This window comes from Theropithecus gelada, chromosome 1, assembly GCF_003255815.1.
Source record: "Theropithecus gelada isolate Dixy chromosome 1, Tgel_1.0, whole genome shotgun sequence".
Lineage (NCBI taxonomy): Eukaryota > Metazoa > Chordata > Mammalia > Primates > Cercopithecidae > Theropithecus > Theropithecus gelada.
In genome coordinates this window covers 184,563,543-184,580,173 of record NC_037668.1, presented here as the reverse complement: position 1 = coordinate 184,580,173, position 16,631 = coordinate 184,563,543, and the positions used below count along the sequence as shown (strand labels likewise).

The 16,631-nt window shown below is 46.6% G+C and overlaps 1 protein-coding gene across 3 annotated transcripts in view; it reads left to right on the top strand.

Annotated features, from left to right (window-relative positions):
• CACNA1E (calcium voltage-gated channel subunit alpha1 E) overlaps nucleotides 1-16,631 on the top strand; it is a 402,433-nt gene that overhangs the window by 60,301 nt on the left and 325,501 nt on the right. For 2 of the 3 annotated variants that reach the window (XM_025385803.1, XM_025385786.1), the window contains exon 1: nucleotides 12,610-13,288. In XM_025385803.1, coding sequence (XP_025241588.1) covers nucleotides 13,023-13,288 — 266 coding nt within the window. In that variant the 5' untranslated portion in view covers nucleotides 12,610-13,022. Of the gene's footprint in view, nucleotides 1-12,609; nucleotides 13,289-16,631 lie in introns of those variants that run through there. The other variant, XM_025385794.1, reaches the window with a different exon arrangement.

Here is a 16,631-nt window from a genome sequence, read left to right as displayed (position 1 = left end):
CCTACAGTTCCCAGGTAAAGGGACTTTTTATCCTTTCACCTTTGGCCATGGCTTGGAGGAGGCTTTGTGCATATTGCTTGGCTCTTATCAAGTCCTGAGTGACCCCCTGCTCTTCCACGTTAGGCCCTTGAAACTCTCCTCATCTAGTCTTAAGTTCTAGGCTACAATTTCTCCTTCAGCTTGTCTCTTGCAATAAGGTTGTCTTAGTCTGTTTTTGCTCCTATAACAAAATACTCTAGACCGGGTAGTTTATAAACAGTATAAACTTATTTCTCACAGTTACGGAGGCTGGGAAGTCAAAGATCAAAGTGCTGGCAGGTTCAATGTCTGTCGAGAACATGGTCTCTGCTTCCTTGAATGCTGCTTCCTCCAGAGTAGCTGATGGCAGTATCCTCACATGGCAGAAAGCTGCCAGACAAAAGGGCCCTAGCTACTTCTCTCCAGCCCTTTTATAAAACACTTATCCCATCCATAAGATTACCCCTGATGGCTTAATCATGTCCTAAAGACCTTACCTCTTAATATGTCTGCATTGGGGATTAAGTTTTAACATGAAATTTGAAGGTGATGCAAACATTCAAACCATAGCAAAAGGCAGTAGTAAGATGTAGTCTTTGGCATTTGGCAGGCTCAGACTCCAAGTGTAGCTCTGTGTGATCTTAGTGTAGGAACTTAGTTTCTCTGATCTTTATTTGCCTTATTTGAGAAATAGTTGAAGCTAACCATAACTACATTATAGGATTCTTGTACAGATCAATGAGGCAACACATATGCAGTGCTTCAGCCCTCCACAGATGTTGGTTACTGTTGCTGCTTTGAAGAGTTTCTTTGATTTTTTTAACTTAATACTCTTTTGGTTGAGTTGTTTTCAGAATTTCTTTCCCTTTTCTTCCAATGTTTTTCAATTAAGAAAAAAAGGTAACTAATTTGAAGAAAATAATAACCTAACACCTCTTAGCCAACTTCTGTGTGGCTCTTTGGGCAAATAAAGGGCCTTGAATGCTTTGATTATAGTGATATAATTCCCTTTTGGAAATAACAGTTTGTTTTTTTTACATCACCTGTAATGCCTGGTGTCTGTCCCTGCAAATATAATAATAATACCACCCACAGTGGTGTGACACTGTGTTTACAAAGCATTTTCATACATATCATCTCAACAGTCTCAGCATCATTCTGTAAACTGGGTCTTTCACCCTCGGTGAAAGTAATCCCTTTTCTGATATCACCACCTCATAAAGGTATCTGCACACTCATGTTTATTGCAGCATTATTTACAATAACTAGGATGTGGAAAAAACAAAGTGTTCATCGATGGATGAATGGATAAAGAAAATGTGGTGTATGTAGACACACACACACACACATACACACACACAATGGATTGTTATTCTGCCGTAAAAAAGAAGATCCTGTCATTTGCCCCAACATGGATGGACCTGGAGGACATTATGCTAAGTGAAATAGACACAGCATGACCTCACATATGTAGAATGAAAAAGGAAATGAAACAGTGGTTAGCACCAGTGGAAAGGTCGGGGGGCGGGACTGGAGGAGGAAGTAGGGAGATGTAGATCAAAGGATACAAAGTAGGTATGTAGGATGAATGACACTAGAGATCTAATGTGGGGCATGTGGAATAAAATTAATAAAATTGTATTGTATTAGAGACTCGTGTTAAATAAGTAGATATCAGCTGCTCTTGTTACAAAAAAAGTAACTGTGAGATAATGGATGTTAATCTTCTTCACTGTAGTAACCATTTTACTATCTACATGTATCCGATAACATCCTGTTATAAATCTCAAATGTACACAATAAAATTTATTTTTTAAAAAAGGAAGTTGTCTTTTGACATCACCTATAATGCCTGGTATCTGTACCTGTAAATATAATGGTAATACCACCTACAGTGGCATGACACTGAGTTTACAAAGCATTTTAATACACATCATCTCTACAATCTCAACATCATTCTGTGAGCTGGGTCTTTCTGCTCCAGTGAGCTGTGGTGACTGTCTTCAGGTTTTAGACGCACACACACACGTGTGTGTGTGTTTGAGGTATTGCTTCTTTTCTTTTAACACAAAAAGCTGAAGTTTCAAGGCAGGTGGGGTGTGGGTTAAACACCGTTCTAAATGGCAGGCCTGCTGTTCGTGGGGAGGGAGAGTGGCCTGAAAGTTTAAAAATAACCTGAACATTATAGACTCCTGTGAATTCTACAGCCCAGAGCACTGTAAGTCTGTGGGTGTTTTACCTGCTGGAGTGCAGGCAGGAAAACAAGTTGAGATGCAGGAGGATTTAAATTTGCTGAGTTCTTTAGTGGCATGGGCTGGCAGCAGAAGTATTCGTGAAAAAAAAAGCCAGAACTAATGATCAGGATCAATGTTCCTGAATGGTAGGAACAGTGCTACCCTTTGATTTGCTGAACACAGCACTGCATATCTGTATCAACGATGTAGCGGACCCTTATTTTCTATGACTGAACAACTATCCTTTCCCCCTTGCTCCCTTCCTTCCCTTACTGACCTCTCCAGAGTTTGGTGGATACCTTTTGCAGATAGCTACCTGAGGCTGACCTACCAGGGAGCTCAGGGTTGGGACATTTTGGATAGACTTAGCCATTCATTGAAAAACAAGTAAATGGTGTAAAACCGGGCTCATCACACATAAATTGTGGGCAATAGCACACCCTTTGAATTTTGAGAAGTTTTGAAGGGTTGAAATAATTTTTGAATTAGCACTCAGTTCTTGGTCTGACTCCTGTTGCTGTGGGATGTTGCAATGCAAAATGATGGCAGCAGTAGGAGCAGTGCAGCAGGTTGGGCTAAGAATGTATCATCATATTTGGTTTATTTGTAGCCCCATGTAATTCAGAGGGCAGGTACTACTTTTGCCATTTTTGCACATAGGGATATAAACCCAACCAGGACTGAGGTGCAAGCCTCCTGGTGTTTGCACCCTGATAACTCATTTATTCTGAGGCCTTTCAGCACCATCTGTAGAGTCTGGATATATTCTTGCCTCTTGGAACTGCAGAATCATCATGAAATCTCTATTCTCTAGCTCAAATCTCTATTAATGATATCAGCGACACAAATTAAAGTGGCTAAGATAATGGGTTTTGAAGTCAGGGTGACCTAGGATTGATCTTTTGCTATGTCACCCACCACCTATGTGACCATCAGGGAAGTTATTTAGTCCCTTTCAGTCTTGCTTCTCTTATTGTAAAATGGGGTTTATAATAGCACTTACTACATGGGCTTATTCTGAGAAATAAGGAAAGTGAATCTAGTTAGCATGGAGCCTTGCACATAACAAGTATTTAATACCTAGGACAAATAATATTATAAACAGCATAACCTATACTTTTCTTTGTAATTATTCTTTACTTGTTTGATCCATGCCCATTTTTTTTAATAGCTCCAGAATTTGCAATATGAAAATAGAGATTATTTAAACAAAACGAAAGTAGCATAACTGGAAACTTTGAATTATTCTGTTAATACTTGACTACATATGGAGGAATATTATTGAAAAATGTGGTTCAGTGATGGGGTGGTTTTGTGAAAAAATACAAGTCTTTAAAGGAAAAAGCTAAATCGTGAGTGCATGTATATGTGTGTGTCCAAGGAGATGGCTTGTCAGTGGTGTTAGGAGTATTTCAGAAATTCTCTCTTGATTGAGAATTACATTTCCATCTTTCCAATTTGTAAATGGCACATTGGGAATATTCAGAAACCTGCAAAAAAGCCTGTAATTCTTCACATTTGAATGTACTCTATTAAGCCTGTCTGAAAGCTCTCTGTAGCATGGGAAGATAACCTGCATGTTTGTACACTCGGCTGACAGAACTTGAGATCACACCAGAATCTGGTGCATGTCTTTGCAAACGTGTGTGTGTCATTTTCATATGTAATTCTTCATAAGGGAAATAGGCATGATGACATTTGCCTTTTTGTAAAGAGAGAGAACCAATTAATACTGTAGTTGATATGGGTTTTTTTGAAGCAGGACTTTATTATGTTTAATTTTCTGTGGAAAGGGATCTGAAAATATTCTTTAGGTGGGGAGCTGTTTCCTTTTAATAACTGATTCCCCAGATCTTATTTCAACTCCGTTTCTAAGAGCAAGAGATATTCCTCATAAGACAATGAACCCTATTGTTTAATGATTGGTAAGACAGGGCTTGGGCAGTTAGTGTGCTGGGGAAGTTACTCCTGAGTTACAGGCACTTAATTTCCTACAAGGGAATTAAGTACGCCTTTTTGATATATATTTCTTCCTGTTTATATCATCTGGATTTATGGCCACTCAACTCACAAGAAACAGCTGGGAACACCTGGAAGCAGAGAGAGAGGCTCCTAGTCAGAGCTAGAATGTGTTAGGGGAAGGGTAGCTCCTCAGACAGGGCCCAGATACCTGATTGATGCTGAAGCTCTTTTCCACCAATAACAGTTGCAGGAGATCCATGCATTCATTGACAATTTATTTTGCAAAGGCTTGCTATGAGGATAACATAATGCAGGCACTCTAGGTAATAAAACAAAGAGAAAGATATGTCCTTTACTCTTGAGAAGCTTACACCATAGTTGAGGAGACAAGGCATACATAATTGAAAAATTAATATGAATGTAATGGTGAAGTTACAGTCATGATGATATCAGTGAGAAAACACGGTACTATGAATGATACAGAAGTTCTGTGAATTTATAGGAGGTACACGTCATAGAGTTGGAGCGATTATGAAAGGCTTTGTGGGAGAGCAGATTTGAACTGAACCATGCATAGAAGGATGCCTAGGAATGGGAGAAGCAGAAAAGAGGAAGAATGTTTTTGGGGCAGTGTGAAGCAGGTGCTGTGAGCAGGGCTTTGAGGCAGGAGTGGGCATGACACGTTTATTTATGTACCTCATACTATGATACATGAGGAGATGGTGTTGGAAAGATAGGTTGAATTCTGATTGCCTTGAATTGTCAGGCTAAGCTGTTTGGCCATTTTATAGGCAGTGGGGGAGCCACTGAAGTGATGAAAACGTAACATGCATAGCAACTAGCATTTTAGGAGGGGGAGCTTGCTTTGAAGGATTTACAGTGATGTCACTTTCACACATATTGAGTCTGGGGATGAGGGATAATCCATATACAGCTACCCCTAACTTAATTGGACACCTGGGTCTGGAAATGAGTCAAAAGGTGAGGTCTAGGAGTTAGATGTGGTGTGGAGGGGGTAGTTGAAATGGCAGGTAAGGATATAACCTTGAAGAGAGAGAAATTAGACAGAGGAGAGAAAGGGGTTTGGGACAGACCCACGGGTGCCCCACAGGTGAGAGCAGTAAGAGAAGGAGAAGGAAACGATGAGAAACTGGGAGATGTGGTAACTGGGATGCCAAGAAGGACGACCTCTGAGGAGAGGGGGAGGTCAGTGGTGTCAAATGCTGCAGAGTGGTCAAGGAAAAGGAGGATAAAAAAAGGACCATCAGCGGTTCAGTGGGAGTCTTAGAGCAATTTCTGTGGAGTAGAAGGGGCAGAGCTAGTAAATGGCCTACCCAGGTGTACATTTCAAAACTGGCCTTAAGTCCATATCATATGGGAATGCCTTCTTCACTTTGATTATTTTATACCAGGTGGGTGTAACCAGCTGCTCAGTGTAGGAAAGAGTGGGAGAGAGAGGGTGTGGTGATGGACAGGTGGTGGCTTAATCTGCTGATGATTCCAACACAAAGGGTTCTTGGAGAGGCAAGACTGGTGGGTGCAGTGGAATCTTATTCTCTTCTCTGGGCCTTCAGGGACCCTCTAGGCTTGACTGCAGCTGTGAGCTGCATTTTCTGTTACTGTGGCATTATCTTCAAGAGTGAAATGTAGGGAGTGGATCAAGACCAGGCAAGACATGAATCCAACCTGGGCACCTTCTCCTAGGCACTGCCTCCTTTGGGTTAGCCCCTGACATGATACCTGACACGTGGAAGGTGCTCATTGCATGTCTGCTAAATGAATGAATCTGCCTGAGCCCACCCGGGCTGAATGAGCTTTGCAAGGTGTGGGCTGTGTTGTGTTTTCTGAGTCAAGAGGCCGTGGGGGTGGATGGATGGATGTGCTCCTGCTGGTTGTTCTCACCCTCTGCTCATCCCCATCAGTGGGAGCTGGAGCGCTGCTGAGTCCTCCTGCTGTACTTTGCCTTGGCTGAGCAGCAAGGTTGGGTCCTGAGGGTGGGAAGGGAAGTAGACAGTGATGGGCGTGGGATCCTTTGCTGTCTGGGGCTACACTCTGAACCTTCAAATCAACTTTCCCAATAAAGCTTAATATCTATTAGGGTAAGCATATTTTTGGCTTTTCTCTGGGCTGAAAAGTGACCTCATCTTATGGAAAAGAAAGGCTTGAAGTGGTAATGCTATAATCTTCATGATCCTAGATACACTGAAAGAAAATAAAAATGCTGATTGGCTAATCAACCCCATGTATCTTGTGTACCCCCCTCCCCCAACATCCTAAACACTCATGCTCCAGGCTGCTGCTCCATGCCTCCAATACTAGCTCTTTCAAAGAGATCTCTTTTGGATTCTTTCCCTTTCTGGCTGCCTCCAGTGGGAGGGGATGGCTCCCCGCTCTGTTCTCTCCCAGTGCTCTCCTGTGGTGCACTCCACATCCTGCCTTGTATTTGAGCCCTTCGTGGGTATGTTTTCCCTTCTCCTCTTTTGAACTGTAAGTTTTTAGAGGCTATGACTGTGTCTAATTTATCTCTGAGCTCCAGAATCCCTGAGAACAATGTGTGGCACATTGAAGGGGATTAATGAGTATTTGTTAAATGGGTTTATAAATTCATGAATAAGTAAACAAACACACAGCTCTCTCAGGTATCATGGCCTTTGGGTCTCCAGACACTGGTCTCTACCATTTTTTTTTCCTTTTGTCCTCCATTCCTCCTTCTGACCTGATCTCAGGCACTTACATGTCTGTGCTCCTCTGTCCATCCCCCGCACAACAGAGTGTGTTCATCCCTGGCTGCACTTCTGAAGTCGGCTTTCAGAAACAGAGTCTGTAGACATGCAGTGTTTCCAGTGTGTTACCGTGGTCACAGCTACTGAAGGTGAAATATACATAACAAGTACTTATGTAGCACTTACTTATTGTGTGCCAGGTACTGATCTAAAAGCTTTATGCATATTAACTAACTTAATTTTCATAACAGCCCAGTGGAGCAGAATGGTATGTATTCTTAGCAGTTAAACCCTCTAGGAGACTCTCTGGTTCAAGGTCATGCCTTACCTCTCTAAAGCTCAAGATCCTGCTTATAACTTGACTCTCAAGCAAGGAAAATATTATTTTGACATGCAGTATGTTAATAATGGTCACATATTGCAAAGAATCCTGTCCTTATTATTAGGAGATCCAGATCTGCTATTTCCTAGCTCTGTGCACTGGGACAAGTCCCTGACCCTCTGGGTGTCAGATAACAGGATGTGCCTCACAGTCCTTCCACAAAGATGCAATAAGAAAACATTACAGTTGGCACCCAGGAAGTGATGGGTTGTCATAAATGAATGGTTTTTAAAACATTTTAAAGCCTACTTTGCTGACCTGTGGTTAGCTGATCGCATGTTGGAGTGTGGGGCTTCTCGGGCTTAGGTTTGAGAGATGCTGATTCTAGGGATGGACATTACATAAGGATGTGAAGTTATGTTTTCACCCAAGAAAGGGCTGTGAGGTATTGTGAAAGCCACCAGACTCCCAAGATGTCTGCATTGCCATAATGCTCCTCTGCTCCACTATGCATTTGCACATGGTCTCCTGCCAACTTTTTTCTTAAGAACCCACTCCCAAATCCTCTCTGCATTATGTTCCTTAGAGCACTGCTTTGCATAAGAGTCTATTTCTTGGAAAAGCTCAACGGAGGAAAAATAGAACAAAAGGGGCTCTGATAACTTAAGCATAAGCTATCTGAGTGTAACTGGCAGGGTGGGGGAAGATGAAGGAGCAGGCCTGGTAGGAGGGGCACAGGCCTTTTGGATGAAGCCCACATTCACAGACTTCTCAGTGATGGCTGAAAAATCTCTTATGAAGATGGCCTAAGGCCTGACAGATCTGGGAAGAGCTTAAGAATGAGGGTAATAGGCCAACTGCTTCTCCAACTTTGCCACTCATGTCCATCTGTCTTAGTACAAACTCCCACAGGCTGTATGGTCTGGGGCAGTGTGGACACCTTGTTTTCTGCCTTTTCCAGAAGAGGCTGGAGGGACTACCGATCAGTCCCCTGCACTCTTGATTGCAGCTCGATCATACACTGCAGTAGAGGGGCTCCAGGTTAAATGCTTTGAAATGAAAGAGTCTTCATAGGCTTTATAAACTAGGAAAGTTTTCCACTTGCTTCCTTAGCTCCTGTCGGGTTTCCACTTTGCAGGTCACTGCTTTCAGAAAAACATGGAGCATTTGGTAACCCCATCTTAACTTGGGAGGGTGTGTGTGGGACTGTACTTTCCAAGTACTGTGAGATGGGCTGGCTGCATTGTGGTGAAATTTAGGACCTCAACAAAGTCCCATAGGGGAGTAGAGGGCTGTTGACAAGAGGTCAGAGCCTAGGAATGTCTAGGCTCTGAGGCATGGTGCATGGGGTGCTGGGCTGTCAAGCACTTGTGCTCACAGTGACATCTCACAGAGACCAGTAGATGGTGCTCTGACAACAGGAAAATACAGTTACTGTCCCTCTGCGGCTGGAAAGGGATTTTCAGATGGTCTTCAAACTGGTTTCCAATCAGAGTTATGACTAATTGCTGATTTTCCACATTTCCATTTGTGGATTCTTAATAGGATAGTGGAACTGGGGGCACTGGAAGAAGAATGCCCACCACATTCCCATATGAAGAGCATGACTGCAATATTCTGGTCATGAACTTTTTCTGAGGATCCTCCTGGATCTTGAGGGCATGGTGCCAGGAAAACTTGGCCTCTGATCAAATTCAATTTGAGGATGGTAAGCATAGCATTTCCATAGGCTTAGTGTCATTGCATAGTTCCTTCTCTTGATGAACAATTTAGAATTACACTATTGCTGCCCTGAAGGACAGCACGGGTTTTAGAAGGAGCCACAGATTGGAAATCAGATGTGTTAGAAGTCCACATGCTGCCTCTTATCAGATGTGGGCAAACGGTTTAACATTGCTGAAACTCTGCTGCTTTGTCTGTCAAGGGTCGTGATACATGTGTTGCCAGGCTCACCTCAGGAGTTTGGAGTAAGGGTCAGCTGTGGGGCTTATGTAAACTGAAAACTATTAAATGCATATATTATTCAGTCATTAAAATTGTAGCCACTGGCGGGGCATGATGGCTCATGCTATTACTTTGGGAGGCTGAGGCAGGTGAACTGCTTGAGCCTAGGAGTTCCATACCAGCTGGGGCAACATAGTGAGACCATCGTCTCTATAAAAAAATAAAACCAACAACTGTAGCTGCCTTGGGGGCTGGTAGAATGGGGGATTAGAGAGTATGAAACCAGTATAGAAATTCATAGATCTCAAAGCTCTCAAAAGCTATGACAGCCAGGTGGGGGTGGAAGATGAGAGTCCGTCTTCCTGCTAGCACTGCTGCCCTTAGGCCAAGTCTCTTCCCAAAGCCATTTATGCCATTATGTTTGCCCCTTTCGTTTTGACTGCACGAATTATCCATGAATTTGACTCCAAGAATTATCCCTTTTAACTCACTTACATAGGTGCTGAAACTCCCTAAGGTATTCTACATTATTCCTACCTATGCATTTATGATTCCTGTCTCCTTGGAAGGCAGGTATCAACTCCAGTGTGTTGTCGCATTTGCACATATAATATCCCATCTTGAGTATTCTAGGCCTCTAAAGAATTACAACAGCCACAGAGAACACAGGACATGGAATACTGGATCTCTGCTGACATCTGATAACATTGAAGACACAAGTCAGGGATCTCTGATGTTCCAAGAACTACGTCTGGGAGGTAAAAGGCTAGTGAGCCCTGCTTACTCTGGGCATTAACAAAAAGGTATGCCACCCGCCAGCCTGCTGAGGCACAACCACAAAGGAAAGGGGTGAGGTGACAGCATGAGAGTGAAGTTTGTGAAGCTTTCTGGCCTGCGAGGCTATACAATTTAGTATAATCTAGTGTACATGATTTATGTCATCACCCATCTTGTTCATTATTGTATCCTCAGTGCCTAAAACAGTACCTGGCACGTGGAAGGTACTCAAAAATACTTCTGTAATGATTTGAATGAATTTTGTGCTATGGATTATGGTACTGTCTGAAAGCAGCGACATGCATTTAATAATTTTTGAAAGTCGTTTTTCTAACCCTATGTAGTTTACAGGGATACCAAGATAGCCACTTGGAACTAGTTCTAAGTGACTGGCTGATGCGACTTCATGGTTCACAGCACCACCCTCCCTCCGTTTCACGTCTGACTAGGTATTCAGACAGAAGAGGACCCTCTGATTAAAGCAGGAGGAAGGACAGAGTAAGGCAGTAATGTGAAATCAAAATAACAATTAGAGCTGACTCACTTTGAATAGTAATTTCACCTGAAATGGACTCCCCTGAATCAAAAGGTCAAACGCCTTCCCCAAGGGCAGCAGGCTGGACATGTTGAGACAATTCCTTTGGATTTCCAGTACTCAGAATTTTCCTTCACACACACACACACAGGCGCACACACTCACATACATTCTCACACAATAGACACATGTCAGTGCTCACATGGCCTTGCCCACACACACACATACTCGTAGGAACACACGTGCCATGCACTCAGACATCACCTCTCAACAGTTAATCTCACTTCATAGGCGTGAAGCCATACTCACCCATGGTTTCCAACCTCTGGGCTTTGGTTACTTTTTTTGTTTCCTTCCTCAGCCCCTCCTTTCCTTCTTTCCTTCCATTGTTCAGGTTGGGAGGATGTGGAGAGGACTATGTGTTGAGCCAAGGCAGGAAAACGCAGAGGACGGTGTGCCCCAGCTAGTGTGGACATGGGAGGGGACGGCTGGTCCCGGTCCTCAGTTCAAACCGCCAGTCACCTGTGGGGAAGGGCTTGGCGGCTAAACAGGAGCTCTTTCCCTAGGGCTTGGAGTCCACCTTTCCCACCTCTGCAGCTCAGATACCAATTCTATTTTTTTTCCCTACATTAATGGGGTGGGTTTGAGAAAGGCCGTGGAGCTTATTTGGGAGTAAAGGATAGGGGGCTGGAGGATCCTTTTGATTATTCGCATTTCGAGAAGGGTAGTTTTAGCCCATAACTCACCATGGAGGGCCCTTCCAGGAGAGGTGGGGCAGGGCTCTCCTACAGCGGAACCAGGAGGCCGCCCCGTGAGGGCAGAAGCTCCCGCTAGGAGCCAGCACCAACAGCAGAGTGTGGAACCCCCAGAGGTCCTAGCCTTCCCCACGGGGCCTCCCAGATGCTAAGTGGGGAGATAGGGAGAGGGTGTTGCCCAATCCTTGGAAATCCTTGGCAGTGTTCGTGGAGCATGGGAGGTACGGAGGAGCGGCGACGCTGCCATGGCGCTAGGCGCGCAAAGGCCCCGACTCCTCACTAGGGCGGCGGCGGGCCTGTGGCAACGCGCCAGGCACCGAACAGGGCACAGCACTGGGGACACCTCTCTGCAGGGACCCAAGGCGCGCGTGCGTGTGCGCCTCACGCCAGGCCCTGGCTCTCTTGCGGAGACTCCGCCGCGTCGCCTGCTGCGCCTGCCTCTCTCTTCTCGGCATTACTTGGGGGAAAGGGGACTCTTCACTGGACCTTTGCAGAGGTGGCTGCTACCTTTCGGCCACGTAAATCAAGAAGGCAAGCCAGCCTCACCTCCCAGGAACCTCCAGCCTTCCGGCTGCGTCCCCGCCCCTCCCGCCTCACCAGCTCCTCCCCCGCTTCTCCCAGCGCTCGCGCGCGCCTCGCTGCGCCTCTGCGCTCCGCTCGCTCTCCCCTGCCTCGCCTCCCCCCTCTCCTTCCGCATCTTCTCCAGTGCTCCGCCGAGGGCGCTGCCTGGGTGGAAGAGGAAGACCCAGCCGTTAGTGAGGAAGTTCGGTCTGTGGACAAGTGTGGTGCCAGGCCGCCGCGAGGCTCGGCTGCAACCTGTTCCTCGCCCGCCGGTGCTCGCCGCCCGCCCGCTCGCGCTCCCGCCCTCTCGGCGGCGCAGCCGCGGATCGCTGTTGCATGCTGATCCGGGGAGGCGGCGGTGGCGAGCGCCCCGGGCGGATGCTGGCACTCAGGCTTCGCTGCTCTCTGGATGCTGCTCAACTTCTAGCCCAAGCGCAGGAGCTTTGAAGTCATTTGTCCCTCTTCGCTTGGATCGACTTCTTATTTTGAGATTTTGGGCATTGCGGTTTACGCAGGAACCTCAGTATCGCTCTCCCCACCTCCCTCCCTCTTTCTCCAACCTTTGGATGCGTCTCTGCTGGCAGATATAAAGACCCAAGTCTTCGCGGTGGAATTTCTTAGATGGACTCGTGGGGACTGGCGTTATAAAGCATGTCACCGTAACCCCGTCCTCGTCTTTATTTTTTTCAAAAAAGTTCTTTTGTTTTCAATTTCCCCTCCTTCCCACCCCTTCCCCCAACCAATAAATCACCAAACTGTTACCTAGCGGGCCGGTGCCTGCCTCTCTCCCTGAACTAGGTGGTGCGTCTGCCAGAAGAGGAGCTATGTTTGAAGAGCAGCCTACTCCACCCCTCTCCTCTCTGGTCCCTGAACACCACCACACACTGGCATTTTGAAAAAAATATTTTCCTCCAGGAACTGAGCACCCCCAAGCCCTACCCCCCGTTTTTTTTTTTTTTTTTCCTTCTTGAGGAATGGAGCTTCGCAGAGGTTGCGTTTAGATTCAACAGTTCACAGCGGCGGGCTGCTGCTGCCGCCTCTCCGAAGAGCTCGCGGAGCTCCCCAGAGGTGGTGGTCCCGGTGCCTGTCTGGATGCGGCTCTGAGTCTCCGTGTGTCTTTCTGCTTGTTGCTGTGTGCGGGTGTTCGGCCGCGATCACCTTTGTGTGTCTTCTGTCTGTTTAAACTTCAGGATGGCTCGCTTCGGGGAGGCGGTGGTCGCCAGGCCGGGGTCCGGCGATGGAGACTCGGACCAGAGCAGGAACCGGCAAGGAACCCCCGTGCCGGCCTCGGGGCAGGCGGCCGCCTACAAGCAGACGAAAGCGCAGAGGGCGCGGACTATGGCTTTGTACAACCCCATTCCCGTCCGGCAGAACTGTTTCACCGTCAACAGATCCCTGTTCATCTTCGGAGAAGAGAACATTGTCAGGAAATATGCCAAGAAGCTCATCGATTGGCCATATCCTTTCTTGCCCACCATAACTCCCTCTCTCCCTTTGCATTTCTTTGGGTGAAGGGGGGTACCTAGCATGGAATGTATCCCCCCACCCCCTTCCTGGTGCCAATTTGCCCCTTTGCTGAAGCGCACTCTTCGGTGCATCTAAGGGGCAAGCTTGGTGCTGTGGAGACTGGTTTGGGCACTAGTGTTTTTCAAGGTAAGACTTTTGGTTTTTTATTTTTCCTATGTGGAAATCTCTAGTGTCCCTGGGTGCGTCCCTTTCTGGGCTGGGCTTTGTCTGATTCCCAGCCTTCTCCCCACCCCTACTCCCTTCACATGCCGCCCTCTACATAGATTGGGTTGCCCCAATGCTTCCTTTCATAATCAATTCTCATTTTCCTTTCTTTAAGCCAGCCACTCTGCCCATATCCCCACCAGCCAGGAGACACTGCACTGTCTTCCTGTATGGAAGTCAAGGCTCCATGAGGAGATTTATCAGTTCAGAACCTCCCAGGGCCAAAACCTTGTATACAGATAGACAGATGAATAAATAAAACAGGCTTTTGGCTGGGGACTCAGCTAACTCTGGGGACTTAAGTTTAAGTTCCACTGAAAGTGGCATGAATGAGTGTCTGTCAGGGGAGGTGATCTCTGTTGCCACAGCTCAAACAGCTCAAACTTGGAGTTCTCCTCTCAGCCAAGGAGGAGCAGCTCATTAGGCTCGTCCTTTCCTTGGTCCTTGGTTGGGTACTCTTGCTTCTTAGTGCTTGACCCAGCTGGTTGCTCTCCCAGTGTCCAGGATCCAGGTGGATCTCCTGGGCCTGAATTCATCCGCTGAGGCCAGAGGTGCGCATGCAGTCTCTCTCTCCGTAGCTCCAAAGGAACTGCTCTCCCCAAAGCTCTGGTGGGGGCCATCTGTGATGGTGGTGGTGTCAGAGTGAACAGACATGGAAGGAGCTTCTTTGCAGGTTTAATCAAGTGCACCAAATGCAGGCTGCTGATTAGGCAGCTGGCTGCCTTGTTCTTCACTAAGGATTGGATGCCTGGCAAGGCCATTAGGAATTGGGGGTGATGAGGTAGTAAAGGGGATTAGTGGGAGGCAAGCTAGTGGTCTGGTGTTAAATATGGGGATGGGGTTGGACACATGGGACTTTGGGAGGGAGATTTGGGAGGGCTGCACCTGCAAAGAAGGCCCCCTTTTTTCTCCCCTATTCTCCCTCTTTCCCACCCCCACCATCCAGGTGTGCAGCAGTGAGGCAGCTGGAGCTGACTTGGGTCTCTAGTATTAGCCAGACACTCGGCTCACTTCCCACAGGGCCTGGGCATCTCCCTACTCCCCCAACCCCAGCCTCTGGCCTTCCCCTCCTTCTCTAGTTCCCTGCCTCAGCAGCTCCATGATTGGCTGGCGCGTGGTGCTTCTAGGCAGCACCCCTCATTAGAAACGAAGGAGCATCTCTAAGCAGATATTCTTCCTGCTGCTGTTCGCATCCTCCCACAGCCACCCCTGGCTGGGCTTCTCCCTCTCTCCTCCTCTCTGCACCCCTCTCCCCTGTTCCACTCCCACAGAGTGATCCTAGGCCATCTATTGCCTGAGTTAAACGTATCTAGCTAGGGAGAAGGTTTCTGGCGGGGGAGGGGTCGGGTCCCTGCAGTCACGCCTGCCGGTGCGCTGCACAAAGCGGACAGATCTCATTGTGTTGTGTGCTGCGGCTGCAAATATTCCTCTAGGCAGTCTACGGATTTCCCAGCTGGGCCCTGCTTTCTCACTTGGCTTCTACAGTTCTCTAAATCTTCCTATCCACCAGGTGCTGCTTTGCTGTGCCCCTCTCTTAGGGACGTGTTTACTCAGGCGCCCTCCCGTTTCTTTGCGGTAGACAAAGCCGCCCAACCGCCTCGCGGGTGGCAAAGTGTGCCAGCAGCCATCGTTGGCACCTCGGACAGCGCCGCTGAAACTCCCGGTGGCCCGGGGCTCCCCAGTTATCCGGGTTCAGCACCTCGAGGTACTTCCGGCCGGGCCCAGGCTTGGGGCTGAGAAACCAGGCACGTTTCCTACACCACGCGGTCATCTTTTTTCACGTTTTCTCTTCCGCTGCAAAGACACCGCCTTTCCACCAGGCGTTGCGAGCGCGCAAGGTGCGGCTGTGAGTTTTACTCCTCCCTTTCCTTGTCTTTGGCCAAAATGGACCAAAGAGAGTCAAACGGGAGACTCTCAGACTCTCGAGGGAGTTGATTTCAGCATCATGCTCAGTGCCTTGGCCCCAAGCCCTGTCCCAATGGTCTCTTCTGTCTGCATAGTTGGCAATTTCACAGTGGTTCTACAGCATGTAGGCTGTGGTAACAGTGTTCAGAGAACATCTGCTAAGGTGTTTAGTGGAGCCCTGTTGGAAAATGTAAAATATACCATGTACAATGTAGTTGACTAATATATTCCTTCTGGTGGTGACCACGTGGAAACATTGGGCTTCCGTGGGAAACGCACCTAAATTCCTAGTCTCACCTTCTTTTCCTTTCTAAACATCCAACTTCCCAAATAATCTTGCTTTGTCTTACTGGGAGTCAGTCTGGGTAGTGGTTGCCCATAAAGTTTTGGAGCTAGGCTGCCTGGGTTCAAATCGTATTTCCTTCACCAGCTCTGTGACCTTGAAAAGTTATTTCATTACTCTGTGACTCAGTCTTCTTATCTGTTAAATGAAGATAATAATAATACTGGGAGAATTAAATGAGTTAATATATATCACGTGCCTAAAGCATTATCTATTTACCCAGTAAACACTAGTTGTTGTTGTTAATGCTGTCTTTCAGAAATTTCAGCATGCTTGAAGTTGGGAGGGGTCTTAGTTCAGGTGAAGTCTTCTAGATTCTTGCCTCTCAGAGCGCGGAACTGCATCCACATCACCTGGGAACTTGCTAAAAATTCAGAATCCTCCACTTCAATCCTGCTGAATCAGAATCTGCATTGTAATAAGATCCGTGTGTGATTAATATGCTCATTAAAGTTTAGGAAGTACTTCTTTGCTCTTTGTAAGTGCCAGAGTTTTTAAAAATTTTTTTAGGAAGGGAAGGTTGTTCAGTTGTTCAGAAAGCATGTCAAGACCTGCTTTCATATTGACATATACACATTTAGCATGCTTGAGGATTTTGTTTGTATTACAACACCTTTTGGGAGTTACATTTTCATTGCCTGCAGAAAGTTGCTGTAGGACAAGGGGTATAATGTACACTTCTATGTGCCACATGAGTGGTCTCATCGTGCTGTGCGTTACTGGTCTTTAATCATGTTTGTCTGAAAAGATTGGTTAAATAAAAGGAGTGGTTTAATTTATGCTTCTAGGATCACCCTGACTTGGAGGGGGAGGGTAACCTT